This window comes from Hyperolius riggenbachi, chromosome 1 (assembly GCF_040937935.1).
Source record: "Hyperolius riggenbachi isolate aHypRig1 chromosome 1, aHypRig1.pri, whole genome shotgun sequence".
Classification (NCBI taxonomy): Eukaryota; Metazoa; Chordata; class Amphibia; order Anura; family Hyperoliidae; genus Hyperolius; species Hyperolius riggenbachi.
In genome coordinates this window covers 580,849,230-580,867,325 of record NC_090646.1, presented here as the reverse complement: position 1 = coordinate 580,867,325, position 18,096 = coordinate 580,849,230, and the positions used below count along the sequence as shown (strand labels likewise).

Genomic DNA, 18,096 nt, shown 5'->3' with positions numbered 1-18,096 from the left:
GCTATTGCGGCCTCCTGGATAAATCCGCAGTGTGTCTACTTTCAGGCCTGGAACCCACTGAAATCAGCAAACGCGAAACGCAACTGCTAGCGTTTTGTCTGAGTGGTTTGCAAGCGGATTCATGCGCGTTTTCGGTCGCGTTTTGCAACATTGTATTTTTTTACTCAGCGGTTGCGTAGCGTTTTGCGTTTCGCGTTTTTATCCTGATTGGTCCTGTGAATTATTTTTCATTTTGTTACAGTGTGCTGAGCCGCAAAATGCTAGCAAAACCGCTTAGTTTAGGTTTTGCTGAGCGTTTCCGCTAGCGTTTCAATACTTTGCATTGAAGCACTAACGCTCCCAAAATGCTGCACATCCTGCGTTTGCGTTTCTGGGAAAGCCCAGCGTTTTGGCAAAGTGCTAGCGTATCGCAACGCTGCCAAAAGCGCTCCTGTAGGTTCCAGCCCTCATGGAAGCAGACATAGGGTTAACATTCTGTGTTTACATATTAGCTGAGGCAGCAGAGATCAAATTACAGTCGTGATTAGACACAGATGAGGGGAAATTAGACAGGCTAAACTCTCTAAATACATACAAGGTGCATTTCTCTATTCTCTGTTTCCCTTTTGTCCTGTGCAAGAGTTCAGGTCCACTTTAAGTAATTCCATTCTTGCCAAAATATCTGTGCAATCTCCCCTTCTCTGTGTTGCTTGGGGTCACTAGATGGATTTTCACAATGGTCAACCACAAAGCAAGCAAAAAGAAAAGTGTAGCTGCCCAATCAAAGCTACTTACTGCATATTATTGAACCAGAGGCTGTGTTTCATATGATAACAGCTGATTTCTCCTCCCATAAGTTTAGATTTGCATATTAGGTAAATACACGCTTTACTACTACTGTAGAATGTCATTGCCATCATTGTGCCATTCAGCACTATTACTACACGCATGGCCGGATTTGAGGCAAGGCCACAAAGGCCATGGCCTAGGGCACCAGGAAGCAAGATGCAGGAAGTAGGCGGGCACACTCAGGAAGTTAAACTACCAAACATGTAAACCACAGCGGTCACAGACCTGGTCTGTGACCGCCCTGCTTCTACAGGGCAGAGCAGTCAAACACAGCACAGGATGGGGGAGGCACGAGACAGGGGAGCAAAGGAAGGGGGTACTCAGGACCAGACGAGACACAGTGGGCGGATGAACCAGGTTCCACAAGAATTTCTACATTTGGGATTGAAGAACAAATCCCTGTTCAACCCCCAGGATCACACGAAAGAGAGCACCACTGAGACTTTCAAGCGGGCTGTCCTTCAGGATTTAGAGGAATTGGAAATTAAAGCGTATAAAAACGGGAGAGTAATCAGCCAACAAATCATGGAGTTGGTGGAAAATAAAGATTTGATTTTAAAACCCGCTGATAAGGGGGGTGGGTTAGTAGTAATGAATAGACAGCAATATAATGGTGAAATGAATAGATTATTGAGTGATCAGCACACGTATAAAAAATTGATCAGAAATCCTACGGTGGAATATAAGAAAATATTGAAAAACATATTAATACAAGGGGGAAAAGACACCATTATTTCTACTAACGAATAAAAATATCTACTACCCACTAAGCCCCGTATACCTGTTATTAATTTTAATCCTAAGGTGCATAAAAATGTGGAAAATCCCCCTGGGAGACCCATTGTGAGCGGAGTGGGTTCCCTCACCCAAAGAGTAGGGTAATATATAGATTGGTTTCTGCAGATGGTAGTAAGGACCCTACCATATCTCCTGAAGGATACAAAACATCTGCTTCAGAAACTGCAGAATATTCAGATTAAGGAGGGTGACCTCCTAGTGACGGGAGATGTAACATCCCTCTATACTGTCATCCCTCACCAACAGGGAATGGAGGCAGTGGAAGAAGCATTGGTGCAGCAAGCTAAGCTGAAAAATGAACAGATCAATTTCATATTACGGTTGTTAGATTATTTACTGCATCATAATTATTTCTGGTATGACCATACGTACTACTTACAGACAACAGGATGTGCCATAGGGGCCAAGTTTGCCCCATTGGTAGCTAATATTTACATGAATAAATGGGAAGAAGAGGTTCTACTATTGCCGGGTGCACAAAGTATAGTGAACTGGAACAGATTCATTGACGACCTGTTTTTTGGTCTGGAGGGGGTCAGTAGAGCAATTGGACACTTTCTGTGCAGCAGTAAATAATCATTGGACACCTGTAAAAATTTCATTCAATATAGCTGACAAACAGGTGGAATTCTTGGACCAGGTTATAAGTAAACGGAAGGATATGCTAATTACAAAAACTTACTTTAAGCCTATGGATAAGAATGGGTACATACCCAAAGGGAGTTGCCACCACAATAGATGGTAGGACAATATTCCCAAAGGTCAGCTTCTACGTATAAGACGTAATTGCACAGAGGTTGAAGATTTTAAGCAGCAAAGCCAGACATTGGTAAACAGATTTATAGATAAAGGCTATGACAGCATGGATCTACAACGCCAGGTCAATCAAATAGCACTTTTTGACAGGAGGACCCTGTTGGAAAATCATGCCAGAGTCGACAGTATAAATAAAAATAGAGAATTTGATATTTTGTTGGAGTTTAACGGCCAACACAAGGATGTACAATGCCTGTTTAGGAAACATTGGAATATTTTACAATTAGACGGCACTCTTAAGAAGGTCATACCAGACAAACCCGGTTTTATGTATAAAAAAGCGCCCAATTTAAGATCTCAGTTGATTTCGAGTTTCATTGATCCACCTCAAATAAAAGGAACAGATCTATTGGGACTAAAAGGTTTTTTTCCGTGCCGGGGCTGTAGGGGGTGCTTAGAAGCTAAACCCCAAAAGGGAACCTCCATTTTATCAAACAATTCTGGAAGACAGTATTCAATTAAACAGTGCATCACATGCAATTCGAAGGGAGTTATTTACATATTGTGGTGTCCTTGTAATTTAGGATACATTGAACGGACCACACGGAAACTGCAAAAAAGGATAGGGGAGCATATGGCCAACATTAGGAAGGGCCTAGTCTCCCTTAATTTCTCCAATCATTTCAGGTTGTTTCAAAATTGTGATCCCACTGGGTTGAGGTTTATGGGGATAGAGGCACATATTAAGAAATGGAGGAGCTCGAGTCTTGTTAGGGATATTTCCCAAGCTGAGGGCCGCCTAACTGCACCTGGGGCAAGATACCCGCTTGCCCCCCCCCCCCAGATCCGTACCTGAGGGCCGCTGGATTTATAATCTAAAAACACTCACACCAGGAGGTTTAAATGTCGAGTTTGACCTCAATTGTTTTATCAGCAATGATGTTTAATTGAGGGGTCTTCAAGATTAGGGACATTAATTCACTGTGGTTATGCTGAGAGTCTTGTTAGCCTGTTTACACTGAGGGGTCCATCCATACATAGAACTCAGGGGGTATGGGGTATATGAAGGCCATAGGGGGACATGGTAAGTCTTGGCAAGTTATGGTAAGGGGAATACAGCACTCTCCCTCTGTGGTTACCTCCATATGTATGGTAGTAGCATGTTAACAGAGGCATTAGGGGCATAAATAAACTGTATATGTGTACACTATGACACTGGGTGTCAATAGTTTTGTATGGTGAGAATGCACTTAACCATTGGCGGTCAGCCCAGCGGTTTACACACACATGTGTATATAGAGATTCATATTTATATACAATAGGGCTAATGGGTCAGAATGGGATAATTTAGGCACCAGGTTTCAATAGGCGCTATGAATGAAACCATCCAACTGGAAATCATGAATTGTTCTTAGCGCTGACTATTAACAATGAGCTCTATGGCAATAGCCAAGTCACTTTGAGATATTTGTAAGATGACCTCATGAATGTAAGTGTAAGATAAGGTGCATTGGATTTTATTTAAATTAGGTAATGTAGGTGCTTTTAGCTGCTCATTGTGAGAAAACACGGAAAAGCCGCCGCGAGTACTCAAGGTAAGGCGGCTGATTCCGCGTTCAACAAGGCGGCGGATTCCGCGTCTGACGCGGCGGTTTGCACGCATAGGCCTACATCTGTCCGCATGGCGGAACGCGGAGAAACCGCCGCGTGCTCGGATAGCGGTGCGGCTGGTTCCGCTTCCTGCACAGCGGATACATTGCAAAACAGGTCTGGTGTGGCTGGGACTGATAGTCCACACAGGTTCAGAAGGACGCGCGCGCGCGTTGAGAGGCAGAGCTTTTATGATAGCCAGAAGGGTGTCAGCTGACCAAGCCGGTCAGCTGACAATTTTACCACTTCCTATTGGTCCAGCACTTAGGGGAGGCGCTGGAGAGCGCTAGGGTATATATACTAGGTGCTGGTCATTTCTCTGGTGTCTGCCATTGCGATCACTACGTGGTAGCTCTCAGACCTTTTGCTAAAATCTGTGTTATTATCATTCTGTTATACTTCAGACTAGTTCCAGGGTGTTGATGATCAAGGAACTCACACCCAAGACTAGGGAACTGTATTATCATTCTGTTATACTTCAGACTAGTTCCAGGGTGTTGATGATCAAGGAACTCACACCCAAGACTAGGGAACTGTATTACCACTCTGTTATATATCAGACTAGTTCCAGGGTGTTGATGATCACGGAGCTCACACCTAAAGAATAAGCATTGTATTATTTGTTATGACTTCCTGCTTTCCTGACCACTCTCTTGATCTCTGAATTGGTACTTCGCTATATCTGATACTCTGTTGCCGAACTCTGCTTGTCCTTGGATTCCGATTCTGTCTCCTGTCTTTGTACCTGATCTGTCTGTCTATTGCCGATCTGGCCTGTCCGACCTCAAGAACTATTTCCCCAGTTGGAAATACTTCACCCCTGGTGTCACTCACACTCTGGTCCTTCCCACTCTCAGCCTGGCTCCGCCCCTTGGGGAGCCTCAGGCCATTGGAAGGAATCTGTTCTTTAGGCAGTACCTCCTACTGCCTTTCACCCTCTGTACGGGTGCTCTCCTCAAAGTATTACTGTTGCACCAAACACTCAGATATTGCTCAGGTGTCCAGAGGTTAGAGATATATCTGATTATCGGTGATACTGCAGATCATCTATAATCGGGTATATATCTGTATTCTCGGTGATACTGCAGATCACCGGTAATCAGACCCTCTCTGTGTTACACCGATCGTTACACTCATATAGTAAAATACTGGAATAACAGTTAGTAAAAAGCTCACTAGATGGTGCATGCATAAAAACCCAGTTCCTCATAATGGGTAGTGCACGGAAGAAAAAAGTTGATTGAACAAAGGGGAGGGGAGCTGCGCTCCACTGACGACTCCCTTGCGACCCACTGCGTTCCAACATTAGATGGGTGGGACATGGAGGCTTAAAAGACGTCAGCCGCACCTGTGATGTCAGCCCCTGATGAGTCCATAGGTCGAAACGCGTAGGGCGGAGTCAGGTGCGACTGACGTCACCAGGTTGCGGAAACGCTCGTCGGCCGGGATTTACAATTGGAACTAGCGGGCACACCGTGGTGGAGGAACGGGATGCCGACGTCACACAAGGGGGTGAAAACCGATGGGCTTGTCAGCCCGATATACGCCATATCTACTAGGACTGTGTAAGTGCGCTGTATAGCGCAGGTTGTATACCAGTATTTACATCAAGGTGCGCTATGAATATTTTTATTGTTTATGTGTTTACATGGAATCTGGATTAAATTTTATTGCTTGAGACGGAATAGCCTGGTGCCTAGTCATTGGTTGACAACAAACGCTAGATCCACCTGAATGTGAGGTGGAAACTATCTGGTGAGTGGTTATTAATGCTGGAGTTCCGGGTGCATGTTTTTACACTGATTTTGAACCATGTGTGCTGCACTATTTCACTGGAGGAGAGTGGCCATATATGTTTAAATACAGTAATGCACTATGTGTAGTATGTTTACTTTTTGCAGACATAAAGAGCCATAGAAGAGGAGTGCTGTCATTCATCATTTATGTATGAACTTTGCTGGACTTTTTGATAGCGAACACTCTCACGGAGACTAGTGTGGGCAATTGAATTGAGAATTTGGGGCTGGCACAGTTTGTCTGTTAAGGTGACGGTGGGCGGGGTGACATTGACAGTGGTCCTTGGGCGGTTAAATGTACAAATCCGGCCCTGACTGCACAGTGTCTCCACTGACCTAATGCCAACAGGCTGCTGTCCTTCAATTGCTCCAGGCTGATGCTGAGCTTCCTGAGGTTGGGCATAAACTGCAACTGCTGTATGAACTGTGCCGCTGTTTCCTTTACTGCAGGTCCACCTGGGAATGTAAATTCTTCAAGCTGATCAAGAAACCCTAGAGTTCCAGCTGAGGAAAAGGATTTCAGACAAAAGAAAAAAAATGCAAATTATTTTGTGTGTTCATCATTAACAAACACAGATAAACAGTTATCCAGATTTTTCTATATAGCCATTGTTTGGGAAAATGATTAATTTACATTAAAGGATACCTTAGCTTTCAATAGATTTCAAAGCGGGGGGAGCGGGCGTGTTTAGCTAGCGATCCTGATGCCCACTACTCCCTCCATTTTCTGCCCAGCCCCATTATGCTGTGATCACCTCCCAAAGTCACTTCCTGGTCGAGAGGGTCAGCGACCAGTGAACAGGCGCCGCCCGGGAAACGTTGCTCCTTGGCTGTGCGTCTGTCGTCGGGAGCGCTCTGCGCACGCACACTACGTTGATGTGACGTCGAGCCCGTTTTAAAATCTATTGCAAGCTAAGGTATCCTTTAAGGTTTACAAAAGATTGGGTGATACCTTGGGGCTAAAGGTGGCCATACATTTAGTGAATTTGCTGTACTATCAACCATTCCATTAGATCATTTTATTGAATCGGGAGAATCGATAATGTTCCATTTTGCCCAATCGATGAAAATTGGCCGATATCAGGTCGAGTCAATCGAGCAGGATGGAAGATATCGATCGCTACAGGAATCAGCTAATGTTCACATGATTTCAATTCACACAGAATCGATATTTTATTTCAGAGCATGGAGGCACAACATCGTTCACATCAATCGTAAAGGGGAATCACATAGGATCTTGCTTGTAGTTTGTAGGCTACTAGTCGATTTTGCTCAACCACACTGTAGTTGAACGCTCAATAAAGTGGATTGCTTAGTAACTCAATCATTAGATGTATACCTTAACAATAATTTAAAGGGTGAAAATTAAACCTAAGCTTAAGCTTCGTACACACGTTGGATGAATGTCATTGGAAACAACCAACAAACAAGTCGTAAGATAGTTGGTGCACCGTACACACAAAAGCAATGTCAGTCGATATAAATGAACAATTGATTTCAGCCAAGAGGACTGTTTCAACCTGTCAAACCGTGCTTCCAATATTGTGCTTACAACAATCATTACATAATTATTACTATTTTTTATTAATATAGTGCTAACATCTCCCCTAGCAAAACAAATATTGGGGAACATACAGTACATACATGAGAAGTTCAAGACACTGTACAATCATAACAATCCAGCAATGCAAGTACAAATACATACACAATTAATGTGTGGTTTGAGATATCACTACAATTGGTACACATATGATAAATTACAACAAAATAAGAAACAATAGGAGGTCCCTGTCCTTGTGAGCTTACAATCTAGATAATCTTTAAATGCACTCACGTAGTAAGAGAGTGAATGCGCTCCTAATTGAACAATGCACATGTGTGTGCGTCAGCTTGTGCCTATGGTATATGCATCGGTAACTCCCAGTGTACAACTTATCCATCGTACTTTCAGGCTAGATTCACAGTGGGACGTTGCATTTTGATGCCACGTTAAAGTCGCACCGCAAGCTTACAACGCAACGCGCCCAAAAAGTGGCAACGCAGCGTTACCGTCACATACAGCAGATACTGTAAAAAATACAGGCAATGAAAAGTATGCTTCCAAGTCATTACTGAGCATGTGCAAACAGTCCAACGCAGCTAATAACGTGTATAACGCACTGCATGCAGTACTTTTACTTAACGTGCAGCGTTAGACACCAATGCAACGTGTGCACTGTGAACAGGGCATTGATTTTTCATTGCAGTGAGTTATTCTGCGTTAAATGTTGTTTTAACGCGCGACTTTAACGTCCCACTGTGAACTTAGCCTTAATGTTCTTGCCCAATAGACAGTTGGTGTTACAAGTCAAATATCTGTTGTTTTGTGCTGCTTATTTTTTTTGTTTTTATCCTTTTTTTTTCAGTTGTACATCAACTGGTTTCATTTATTTCAAACAAATAAATCTGCAAAACATGTTTTTAATATTTTTTACTACTTCTTAACCTAAACAAAATACAGTATTTTATATTATCTTGTGCTTTTGTTTTTCATAAATGAAAAAAAAAGTAGGTCACTGCCACTGAACTTGAGTCACTTGATTCTTGAGGGAGGTGAAGTTCTCTTCGACCCTATCAAGAATTGCATTGCTGGTGCTTCGCAGAACCTTGACAAATTCTAATGCCCCCTCAAATGCATAGAATAAATTAGTTGGTTAGCTTTGTCTGCAGTTCTGTAACCTAAAAAAGAGAAAAACTTTAAAGTAACAATATCCTTGAACATATGTTTAAAGCCTCAAACACACTGGTAGAGTGTCATAATTTGAAAGGGAGGATGCAAGACCGATGAGGAACTGTTGAACGATCAGGTACAGGCAAGTGATGGACGTGCAAGATGTCAACAGGTGGTTTATTGATACTTCAAAAGGACCCTAAGCTCTCCTTCAAATTGCAATTTGCACTTACCTGGGGCTTCCTCCAGCTCGCCGTAGCCCACAAGGTTCCCCGCCATCCTCCTTGCTCCTCTCCCGGTCCTACTGGCGGCTCCGTTAATCAGCGACTTCAGCCTGAAGTCGCCTGTGCGCGCCCCTGCCGCGCACGCTATCTGTCATGAGAATCCTGTGCATGCGCAGTTCAGTCTTAGAGAACCGCACATGTGCAGGACTCTCATGCTTGGCAGCGTGATGACGGGTAACATGCACGGGCGACTTCAGGCCAATTAATGGAGCTGCCAGCTGGACTTGGAGAGGTGCCAGGAGGATGCCGGGGGACCATGTGGGCTACGGCGGGCTGGAGGAAGCCCCAGGTATGTGAAAATTGCGATTTGAAAGAGAGTCCCTTTAATGTTTCAATGATTACACGATGTAGGGTGTGATAACCCACCCACCTTCAGATGATGGCTCATATATTACAAGTATAGGGGGCTTCACAGTAATGGCAATAGTAAAGGGTTAGTATGAGTTGATCATGGTGGAAATTGGTAAAAAAGTTCATATGTTGGATGTTGGGTGTGACGGATTCACCTGCGGCAAATGCCCCGCCACATGAAAGTACGTACTGCGGAATGCCCCTTTACGTTTTTAGTTTTGTTTAAAAAGAAGTGTTTCTATCAGAGTCCAGGCCCTTTCCATAGGAAGTGACTGTTTACTGGGGGGGAGGGGGGGTCAGCTCTGAACAACAATGTTTATTCTTCTTCTGTAGAGGATGCATGGAGGTGGCGTTAAGGGGCCCATAAACTAGTTGATTTCAGCCATCGATCGATCAATCGATTCTATGGAATCGATCAATTGAAAATCTATAGATTAATTGATTTGCGGCCAATTTTGATCAATGTGATCTATCTGACAGGATGGAAAATCTAGGTCGATCTGCTGCTGGCAGCAGATCGATGGCCCATAGAGTTGCATTGGATCTAATGGTACAATAATGCATTTAGTTCGATTTCCAATAGATTTCCAATAGATTTCATTCAGAAATCTATTCGAAATCTGTTCCTATTGTGTGGCACACATCAGATAGATTCCTGTCAGATTCGACTTGACAGGCATCTGTCAGAAATCTATCTGATGGTCGAATCTGCTGCAAATCAATAAGTGTATGGCCACCTTTACAGTTATAGATTTTCAGCAGATTCGACGACCATCAGATTTCTGTCAGATGCCTGTCAAGTCAAATCTGACAGGAATCTATCTGATGTATGCCACACACTAGGAACAGATTTCCAATAGAATTCAGCGTGAAATCTTTTGGAAATCGATCTAAATGCATTATTGGACCATTAGATCCAATGCAACTCTATGGGCCATCGATCTGCTACCAGCAGCAGATCGACCTAGATTTTTACAACCAGTCAGACAGATCAAATCTATTGAAATCGTCCGCAAGTCGATTGATCGGCTGATTCGATAGAATCGATTTCCGATCGATCGATGGCTGAAATCGACCAGTGTATGGGCCCCTTAAAACTTCTCTGCAGCAGACCAAGCACATTCTCGGATATAGAGATCGCAGTGGGGTCGTAGAACAAATGACCTTCCACTGAAGGCAAATCAATTACACTTTCCTACAAATGTACAAACAAGAGAAAACATAAACTTTGTTTTCCTAGCTTTTACATTGTATGAAAACATATTGATGTCTTTTCCACAGCAAACTTTTTAACTAATGAAAGGAATTAAAAAAAAAAACTAAAAATCCCCTTACTTCCCACCAGTTGAGGTTGCAAAGTCCAATGTGTGGGCTGCACTGTCCACTGCCCAAGAGGAGCAATATATTTTATTGCCTTAGTAAATACAGGCACTTTATTTGAAAAAAAAAAAAAAAAAGGTATCTTGTTTTGGAAACTTATTGATTTCACAAAACAGGTAAATATGTATGCTGTCCTACCCCACCACCAAAATACTGGAATCATACACATCATTATTATTACATTATCTTCCCAATTCTATTTAACTTCCTTAGCGGTATGCCCGACACTGCGTGTCCCCAGGAGCCCCCCAGTATAATTGTAAGCAACAGCATACCTGTAATATTTTCAGCTAGCCTAGCACTAGGCTCGCTAGTAGTGGTGGCCGGCATCCCCCTGATTACTTCTGATCCCCCTGATCGCCGCTAAATACATTACCCCTCCCCCCCCCCCTGGATCCAGCGTTCGGCGCAGCCTCCCCGGACAGCTCCGCTCTTCTCTATGGGGAGGATAGGGTCTGCGCATGACATCATGAGGTCGCCGACGTCATGTTCGATCCTCCCCATAGAGAAGAGTGGAGCTGTCCGGGGAGGCTGCGCCGATCGCTGGATCCAGGCTGGGTCATGTATTTAGCGGCGATCGGGGGGATCAGAAGTAATCAGGGGGATGCCGGCAACCACTGCTAGCTAGCCTAGTGGTAGCTGAAGATATTACAGGTATGCGATCATTTACAATCATACTGGGGGACCCTCGGCTGCAAACCCTCCGGCGTGCGTAACGCCCAAGAGGGTTAAACAAACTTTACAATGTAAGGCCTCTTGCACACTGCAAGCGATTCCGATTCAGATTCCGCTTTTTAATCAGTTTTTACATCCGATTCAGATTCCGATTTGCAGTGTGCAGGGAGCAAACTGCAAATCGGAATCTGAATCGGATGTAAAAACTGATTAAAAAGCGGAATCTGAATCTGAATCACTTGCAGTGTGCAAGAGGCCTAACCATGGTCCTGACACTTCAGCAGATACAGCTGTAGTATGATGGAGTCCTGATTAAGTTGGACACAATATTTCTGGAAGGTTAAAAAAAAACCCTCCATAGAGCGCATTTCAACCTCATGCGATGAGCAGCCATTTTCTACACACGGTTTTGAATGCAGAAACAGCCTATTGAAATCAACAGGCTGTTTTTGAATCACGTGCGTGGGGGATGCTATCAACACAGGTGTGACGCAGCACCCCAGTGGGAACGTTGCCTTATATTTCCATCCAGAAGTTCACTCCATTTTTTTACAATACTGAATGACTGTATCTGATATTACAGTTCTGCAGACAATAGAAGTCCAAAGTAGGTTAGCACACCATACACACGCTCAGCCATGACATTCAGGCATTTTTATGTGTGGCAAACGACAAGACGACTGACAACAGGTGGTTTGCTTGATCCATCCAGCAGGTCAACTCCCACAACTGTTGGGCTGATATCGTGCAGTTGGCCATGTGTGTACAATGTCTTTTCAATGGCCATGTTGTACAGTTTGTTTTTCACTTGTGCGGAGTAAAAATGAGTTGGTCATTTAGTTGGCTGGTGTGCTGAAAATACTTCTTGTGTCACCAGTTTGTCATAGTGTTGTCACAACCTTATTTACCGACCTAAGATGGAGGCAGAACAACTTCAAAATTCAGAAGAAGGCACAACAGAGGCTATTTTTTCTGCGCCAACTTAAAAAGTTTGGCATTCCTCAGAAGCTGCTGACCAGCTTCTACACCACTACCACAGAGTCTATACTGTGCTCTTCAGTCATCGTCTGGTATGCCGGCGCAACGGCTAGCGACAGACATAGACTGCAAAGAATCATTAGTGAGGCAGTAAAAGTCATCTGATCGCCCCTACCACCTCTCGATCTCCTTCACACGGCTAGGATGAGGAAGAGGGCCACCAGGATCTCCTGCGACCCCTCCCACCCAGGCAACCGCTTCTTTGAGCCTCTCCCATTCGGCCGGCGCTTCCGAACCGTCCAATCCTAGACCACCAGGCGCAGGAACTCTTTCATCCCCCAGGCAGTTCTACTGCTCAACAACACAGACACCTGACTATTCCCTCCTAGTCTGCAATCAGCATGCTTTCCTTAAGGTTCATACACACGTTGGATTTTTCCAAACAACCAGTCGTTTGGACGTCCAAATGACCGGTCGTTTGGACGTCAAATCGGGCATGTGTACAGTCGATAGTTCAGCTGATAACGCTGGTTTTGACTGATCCGCCAAGCAGGTCCGTCAAAACCAGCGTTACCAGCCGAACGACCGACTGTACACACGCCCGATTTGACGTCCAAACGACCGGTCATTTGGAAAAATCCGACATGTGTATGTACCTTTAGGTGCTTCTCTTTTGCCTTATCGTCTGCATCTAACTCTCACTATCGCAATGATGTCATCAGACTGTTAATGCTGCTTAGACTCCATCAAGGTTATCTTGCTAATGCTGCTAGCATGTACAATGACAGTAATTGCAGACGTAAAATGTATTGTTGATGTTGTTAGTTTGTGTAATCATAGCCATTGATGTAATATGGACAACTGTTGTCGTGTACTTTGCCTAAGCCATGTGTACCACAAGCAATTCTGAGTACGGTACCCCCTGCACTTGGCGAATAAATCCTTCTTGTATTTTGTATCTTGGTTGTGCACTTTGTTGGATGTGTGTATGAGCCTTTATTGCAAAAAGCAAAAAGGAATCTGCCTAAAAATCTTATTGTGTGTACGAGGCATTAAATTGCATTTACAAGGCAAGGTGTGCCAACCTACTTTGGACTTATCACCCTGGCTATGCACACACCCTTTGTAAATAAGTGTCACTCCATACCTTCTAGTTCTGAAGACAAGGAAAAAAGTCAACAATTGTCTCTAGCCAGACAGAGATGTTTATTCGGCTGCAGGGCAACACCTGATAGAGTCTCAACTGGCCAGCTAGCAAGCATTTAATGATGGGATTCCTTTTGTACGCCTACAAAAAAAATAAAAAATAGAGCATTCATTGAAGTTATTCTAATTGCATTAAGATAATTGTGTATAGTATGTTGATTTAGAAAAGTGTCATTTCATTAAACACCTGTCACCTACTTGAAGTTCACACAAACAAATAGTGCTCTCCTTTGTTCAACAGCCCACATAAATGTTTAAAGAGGAACTCCAGCCTAAACAAACATACTGTCATTAAGTTACATTAGTTATGTTAATTAAAATAGATAGGTCATATAATCTCTTACCCACACTGTTTTAAAAGAACAGGAAAATGTTTGATTTCATGATGGCAGCCATCTTTTTGGTTGAAAGGAGGTGACAGGGAGCATGAGACACAGTTCCAACTGTCCTGTGTCCTGAGCACCTCTCCCAGTTCCTAGGCAACGTATATAACAACATAGGAAATCCCATCATGCTCTGCAAAGCATCAGGGAAAAAAAGCCCAGGCTTTTTTCTTTGATGGGTGGAGCTTAGCTAAAAATGCAGCTAAAAATGATTCTTTGGTAAGAAAAACAAAGTTCTGATGCTGTGAAACTGTTAAAGAAACACCAAGCCTTTTCAGTTCTGCTGAGTAGATTTTTAGTCCGGATGTTCACTTTAATGTGCCATCTACACCAGCTAAATGTCCAGTCTACAATTTTAATAATAGGTGTAGCTGCAATAGAGAGAACAACAACCAAAGAACTTTCAAAATCAGTTGGACAGGCTCTGTCTAAATGATTGGAGGGGGAGGATTGGGGGGTCGCAGTGACTTCTTCACTCAGAGGTGTAGCTAGGATTTTCAGCACCCGGGGACAAAGACAACGTTTTGTGCCCCCCTCTGGACAAATTGGTTTGGCCACACATCAAAATGGGGTTGTGGTCATGGTTGGAGTCAAATGTTGTTTAGATAGTCATATGTGTCACCCTTCCCCCTGTTCAGATAACCAGATATGCCCCCCTTTGGATAGCCAAATATGCCCCCCCTTACATAGCTGTGCCCCCCTTTAGATAGCCAGATATGCCCCCCTATAGCTAGCCAGATGTCCTACCTCATTTAGATCGCCAGAATATGCGCCACTTTTTCTGTTGCTGTTAATGCTTCTGCACTTCTCTGCAGAGGGAGGAAGAGAAGCAGGGGCACATTGAGCAGCCAGCAAGCCGCCTCTCATGTACGTTGGGGTGCAGCGACTGTGCTGAGCACCATAACAGTGTTGCACCCGGGGACATATGTCCACCCATAGCCACTCCTCTGTCTTCATTTCAAGCAGGTGATTGCTTCCCGCCCCTCCCCCCCACACACACATTTTTAGAACTGACAATTTTTTTTAAACGGCTCACCCAGGCTCTGGCCACGCCTACCTGCATGGCTGCAGCCTGCCCCCAGTTCAGCAGCCACGGCCCGATTGGTAGCCGCTGAGCTGGCGGCGGGCTGCAGTTACTCAGACACAGGTTTGAAAACACCTTTGTCAGTCTTCGTAAACATGGCTGGCGCCACAGTGCAATGAAACTTTTCACATAGACTTAAAATAACAAATACCACATACCTTTATGTAGGTGGATGGTCACTGCGCAGGTCTCAATGATCATTTTCCCCAGTGCCTTCAGATGCTGAAGAATTCGTCCCTTGGCTAGGTAAAGTCGCGATTGGTTTTGTTTCCCTGTAACAGATTTCTTCATACAGGTGTTTGGGTGGAAGGTGAGCAGAGGCTGGAACACAACATCCATCATGCTATGATCTTCTTCAGGGGAGGAAAAGTCTTCTGATATTCTGTCCCTGTGCGGTAGCCATGCTTTCTCCAAAATACTGTACATAGCTTTCTGGTCCATTCAGCATTCTCCCTCTTGAAAAACCTGAAATTTGCTGCCTCTTCAGAGCATGTTTGGATTGGAGGTTGTGAATTATATATTACCTAAATTAATGTCCAGCGCTGCATAATATGTTGGCGCTTTATAAATACAATAAATAATAATAATAATATAGACTGCTATAGTCAAGGTCATATCCCCTGTATCAACGTAATTGCCACATTGCGCATATCAACGTACACTTTGGATCAGGCATATTAATATACACGTCGCATTTCGTATACTTGTTTTCGTACATCACTTCCCTGATGTGCGCGCAGAATTCACATTCGTATCGTTATTGTGTGTACAGTGTCATTCCTTTAATGAATCACTAGTTTATATCACATTACTGTTAATGGCCATTAGTGTTCAAGCATTTAAATCTAGTGTATGTACGCATGTAAGTCAGGTAGGTGGAAATTTTGTTTTAAGGTGGCCACTAAAGATACAATTTCACTGACAATCTATTGTGTCTGATCACCACAGTTATCGATGATCGGAAACAATTGGTTGTGCCCATTAATGGCCTAAAACCTGCCAACCAATCTACAGTATTTGATTCCATTAAAGTGGACCTGAAGTTTTAAAAAAAAAAGTTTCACTTACCTGGCGATTCTGCCAGCCCCCTGCAACTGTCTTGTGCCCATGCCGTTTCCAAATGATCCTCCATTCACCTGCTGCCACTCACTTTTCGACATCCACTACGCCTGTGCGGCCCTGGCCATGCGCATCCTCCTACACGCTCCCGTGGCCAGGCGCAGTATGAGAAAATCTCTGCTGCACCTGTGCAGCATGCTCCCAGCGATGGGACAGAAGCAAAAGTGAGCCACAGTGCGGGAACGGAGGATCGCTTGGTAACGGCGTGGGCACAAGGCGGCTGCAGGGGGCTGGCAGAAGCACCAGGTAAGATAAACTCTTTTTTTTCATCTTCAGGTCTGCTTTAAACTGATCAAATTGGTTAGTGGGTGTTTTTGGCGCTAAAGTGTACCTGAAGGGAACAAAGTGCCCCTGGAGGTTACTTACCTGGAGAGAGGGAAGCCTCTGGATCCTAACGAGGCTTCCCCATTCACCTCAGAAGAGGCAACCCAGTGCTGGGACCAGGGCTGGATTTGGACTTCCCAGTGCCCTAGGCCCGGTAACACCAACCGTCCCCCCCCCCCCCCCCCATATACACGAGTCACTAAAACAGGAAATGCCTGTTTTAGTGACTCGTGTATATGTATGAATGTTTTCTCTCTGAAAAATGATGAATGATTGTTTTACCTGTCAGAGCAGTGAGCCCCCAATGCCTGGTATGCTTTAGATAGATGGGTTGAATCGATTTTCCTATCACTTATACAAAGTCGATCAGAAAAATGATCAGAAATCAGATTGGACCTGTCAGAAATAATCGATTCGACCGGTCTATCTCATGGGAAATTGCATGGTGTGTACCAGGCATGGAGTAGCAGAGCAGCTCATCTCCCTCTCTGCTCTTCTGTAATCACAGATCTGTTGCATTTATTTTATATTATTTATTGTACTGATTCTTTCACAGATTTTTTTTTTCTGTTTGCCATCACGGTACAAATATATATTTTTTAAATTTTTAGTATATGTTATTACTTTTGGTATACAAAACAGAAAGTAACAATACAAAAGTATACAACAGTACATTTGCAATTATAATTATAGAGAAGTTGTCTATCTCATACTACTGTAGTACTGCTGCCTTTAAAATGAGCCAGCAAGGGGTTAAGATTTAGCTTAGAAGGGGCTGCCATAAATCTCTCTAAGGAAAAAAAAAACCTTATCTTTCTGTTTAAGATTTACAATCCAGGGGGAAAGAGAAGGAATGGCTCAAGTCATTAACAGAGTCTGACCAGCAATGCATTGTTTATCCCAGCTTGAGTTGTAAAGTGGAAATAATTCTGTTAAAATGTTTACCTTACTGGATCAGAAATTGTGTCTACAACCAGAGTCACAGACTGCGCAGCAAGCACATGGTGATCCATGTTTCCCTACACCCCTGGCATTAAACTGAAGCTTGTATGTTCAGGAGATAGCACTGTCTCATCGCACACCAAGAAGTAAGGAAAATACAAAGAGCTCTAGAATTCTGACTGTGTGTGCAGCAAAGCCGGCGGCTTCGGAGCAGGAGAAATGATTTATTTTGACATGCAGCCTCTTATCTCTCTCAGGTCCTGCCGTCCTTTTATCCTTCTGATTTTTACCGCCCTAGGCCATGGCCTTTGCGGCCTTTCCAGAAATCCGGCCATGGCTGGGACCCCAAAAAAATCGTCTGACAAGGGCTTGTCAGCGGTGTGCATAGGCGGCAATAAGCAAGGCCGATTGGGTCCGCTCTACTGCACCAGCGGTTTGCATCTGCCTAGTAGGGCGGACCCTATTGGGCTAGGCTATTTCCGACAGAGCCCTGGGGGGAAGCCACTAGTGCGCCTGTGTTATTGTCAGTGTTGCTGCTGAGGTGTCTGCGCTGGGACAAACTGGTTGAGGAGGACAGGGGAAGCCTCATTAGGATTCTAGAGCCTTCTCCCTCCCAAGGGAAGCATCTGGTTTTTTTTTGTAAAATTAAAGTCACAGGTGTCTTTTAATGGACACAACCAATAGTTTCGGATCCATTACGACTATGATCGGAAACAATCAATCGTCTGCGGGATTGCAATGTTAATGGTCACCTTTAGAAAGAGAAGATAGCGAGATAGGAGTTATTAATGAGGTAGGGTTATGCTAGCTGGGAGGAGGATGCCAGGACAAG

At 44.0% G+C, this 18,096-nt stretch overlaps 1 protein-coding gene across 2 annotated transcripts in view; it reads right to left on the bottom strand.

The window, feature by feature from the left end:
• Positions 1-18,096, bottom strand: part of LOC137527585 (baculoviral IAP repeat-containing protein 1e-like) — an 88,739-nt gene that overhangs the window by 6,095 nt on the left and 64,548 nt on the right. For both annotated transcript variants that reach the window (XM_068248192.1, XM_068248202.1), the window contains exon 14: positions 6,165-6,332. In XM_068248192.1, the coding sequence (XP_068104293.1) occupies positions 6,165-6,332 (168 nt within the window). The remainder of the gene's footprint in view (positions 1-6,164; positions 6,333-18,096) is intronic.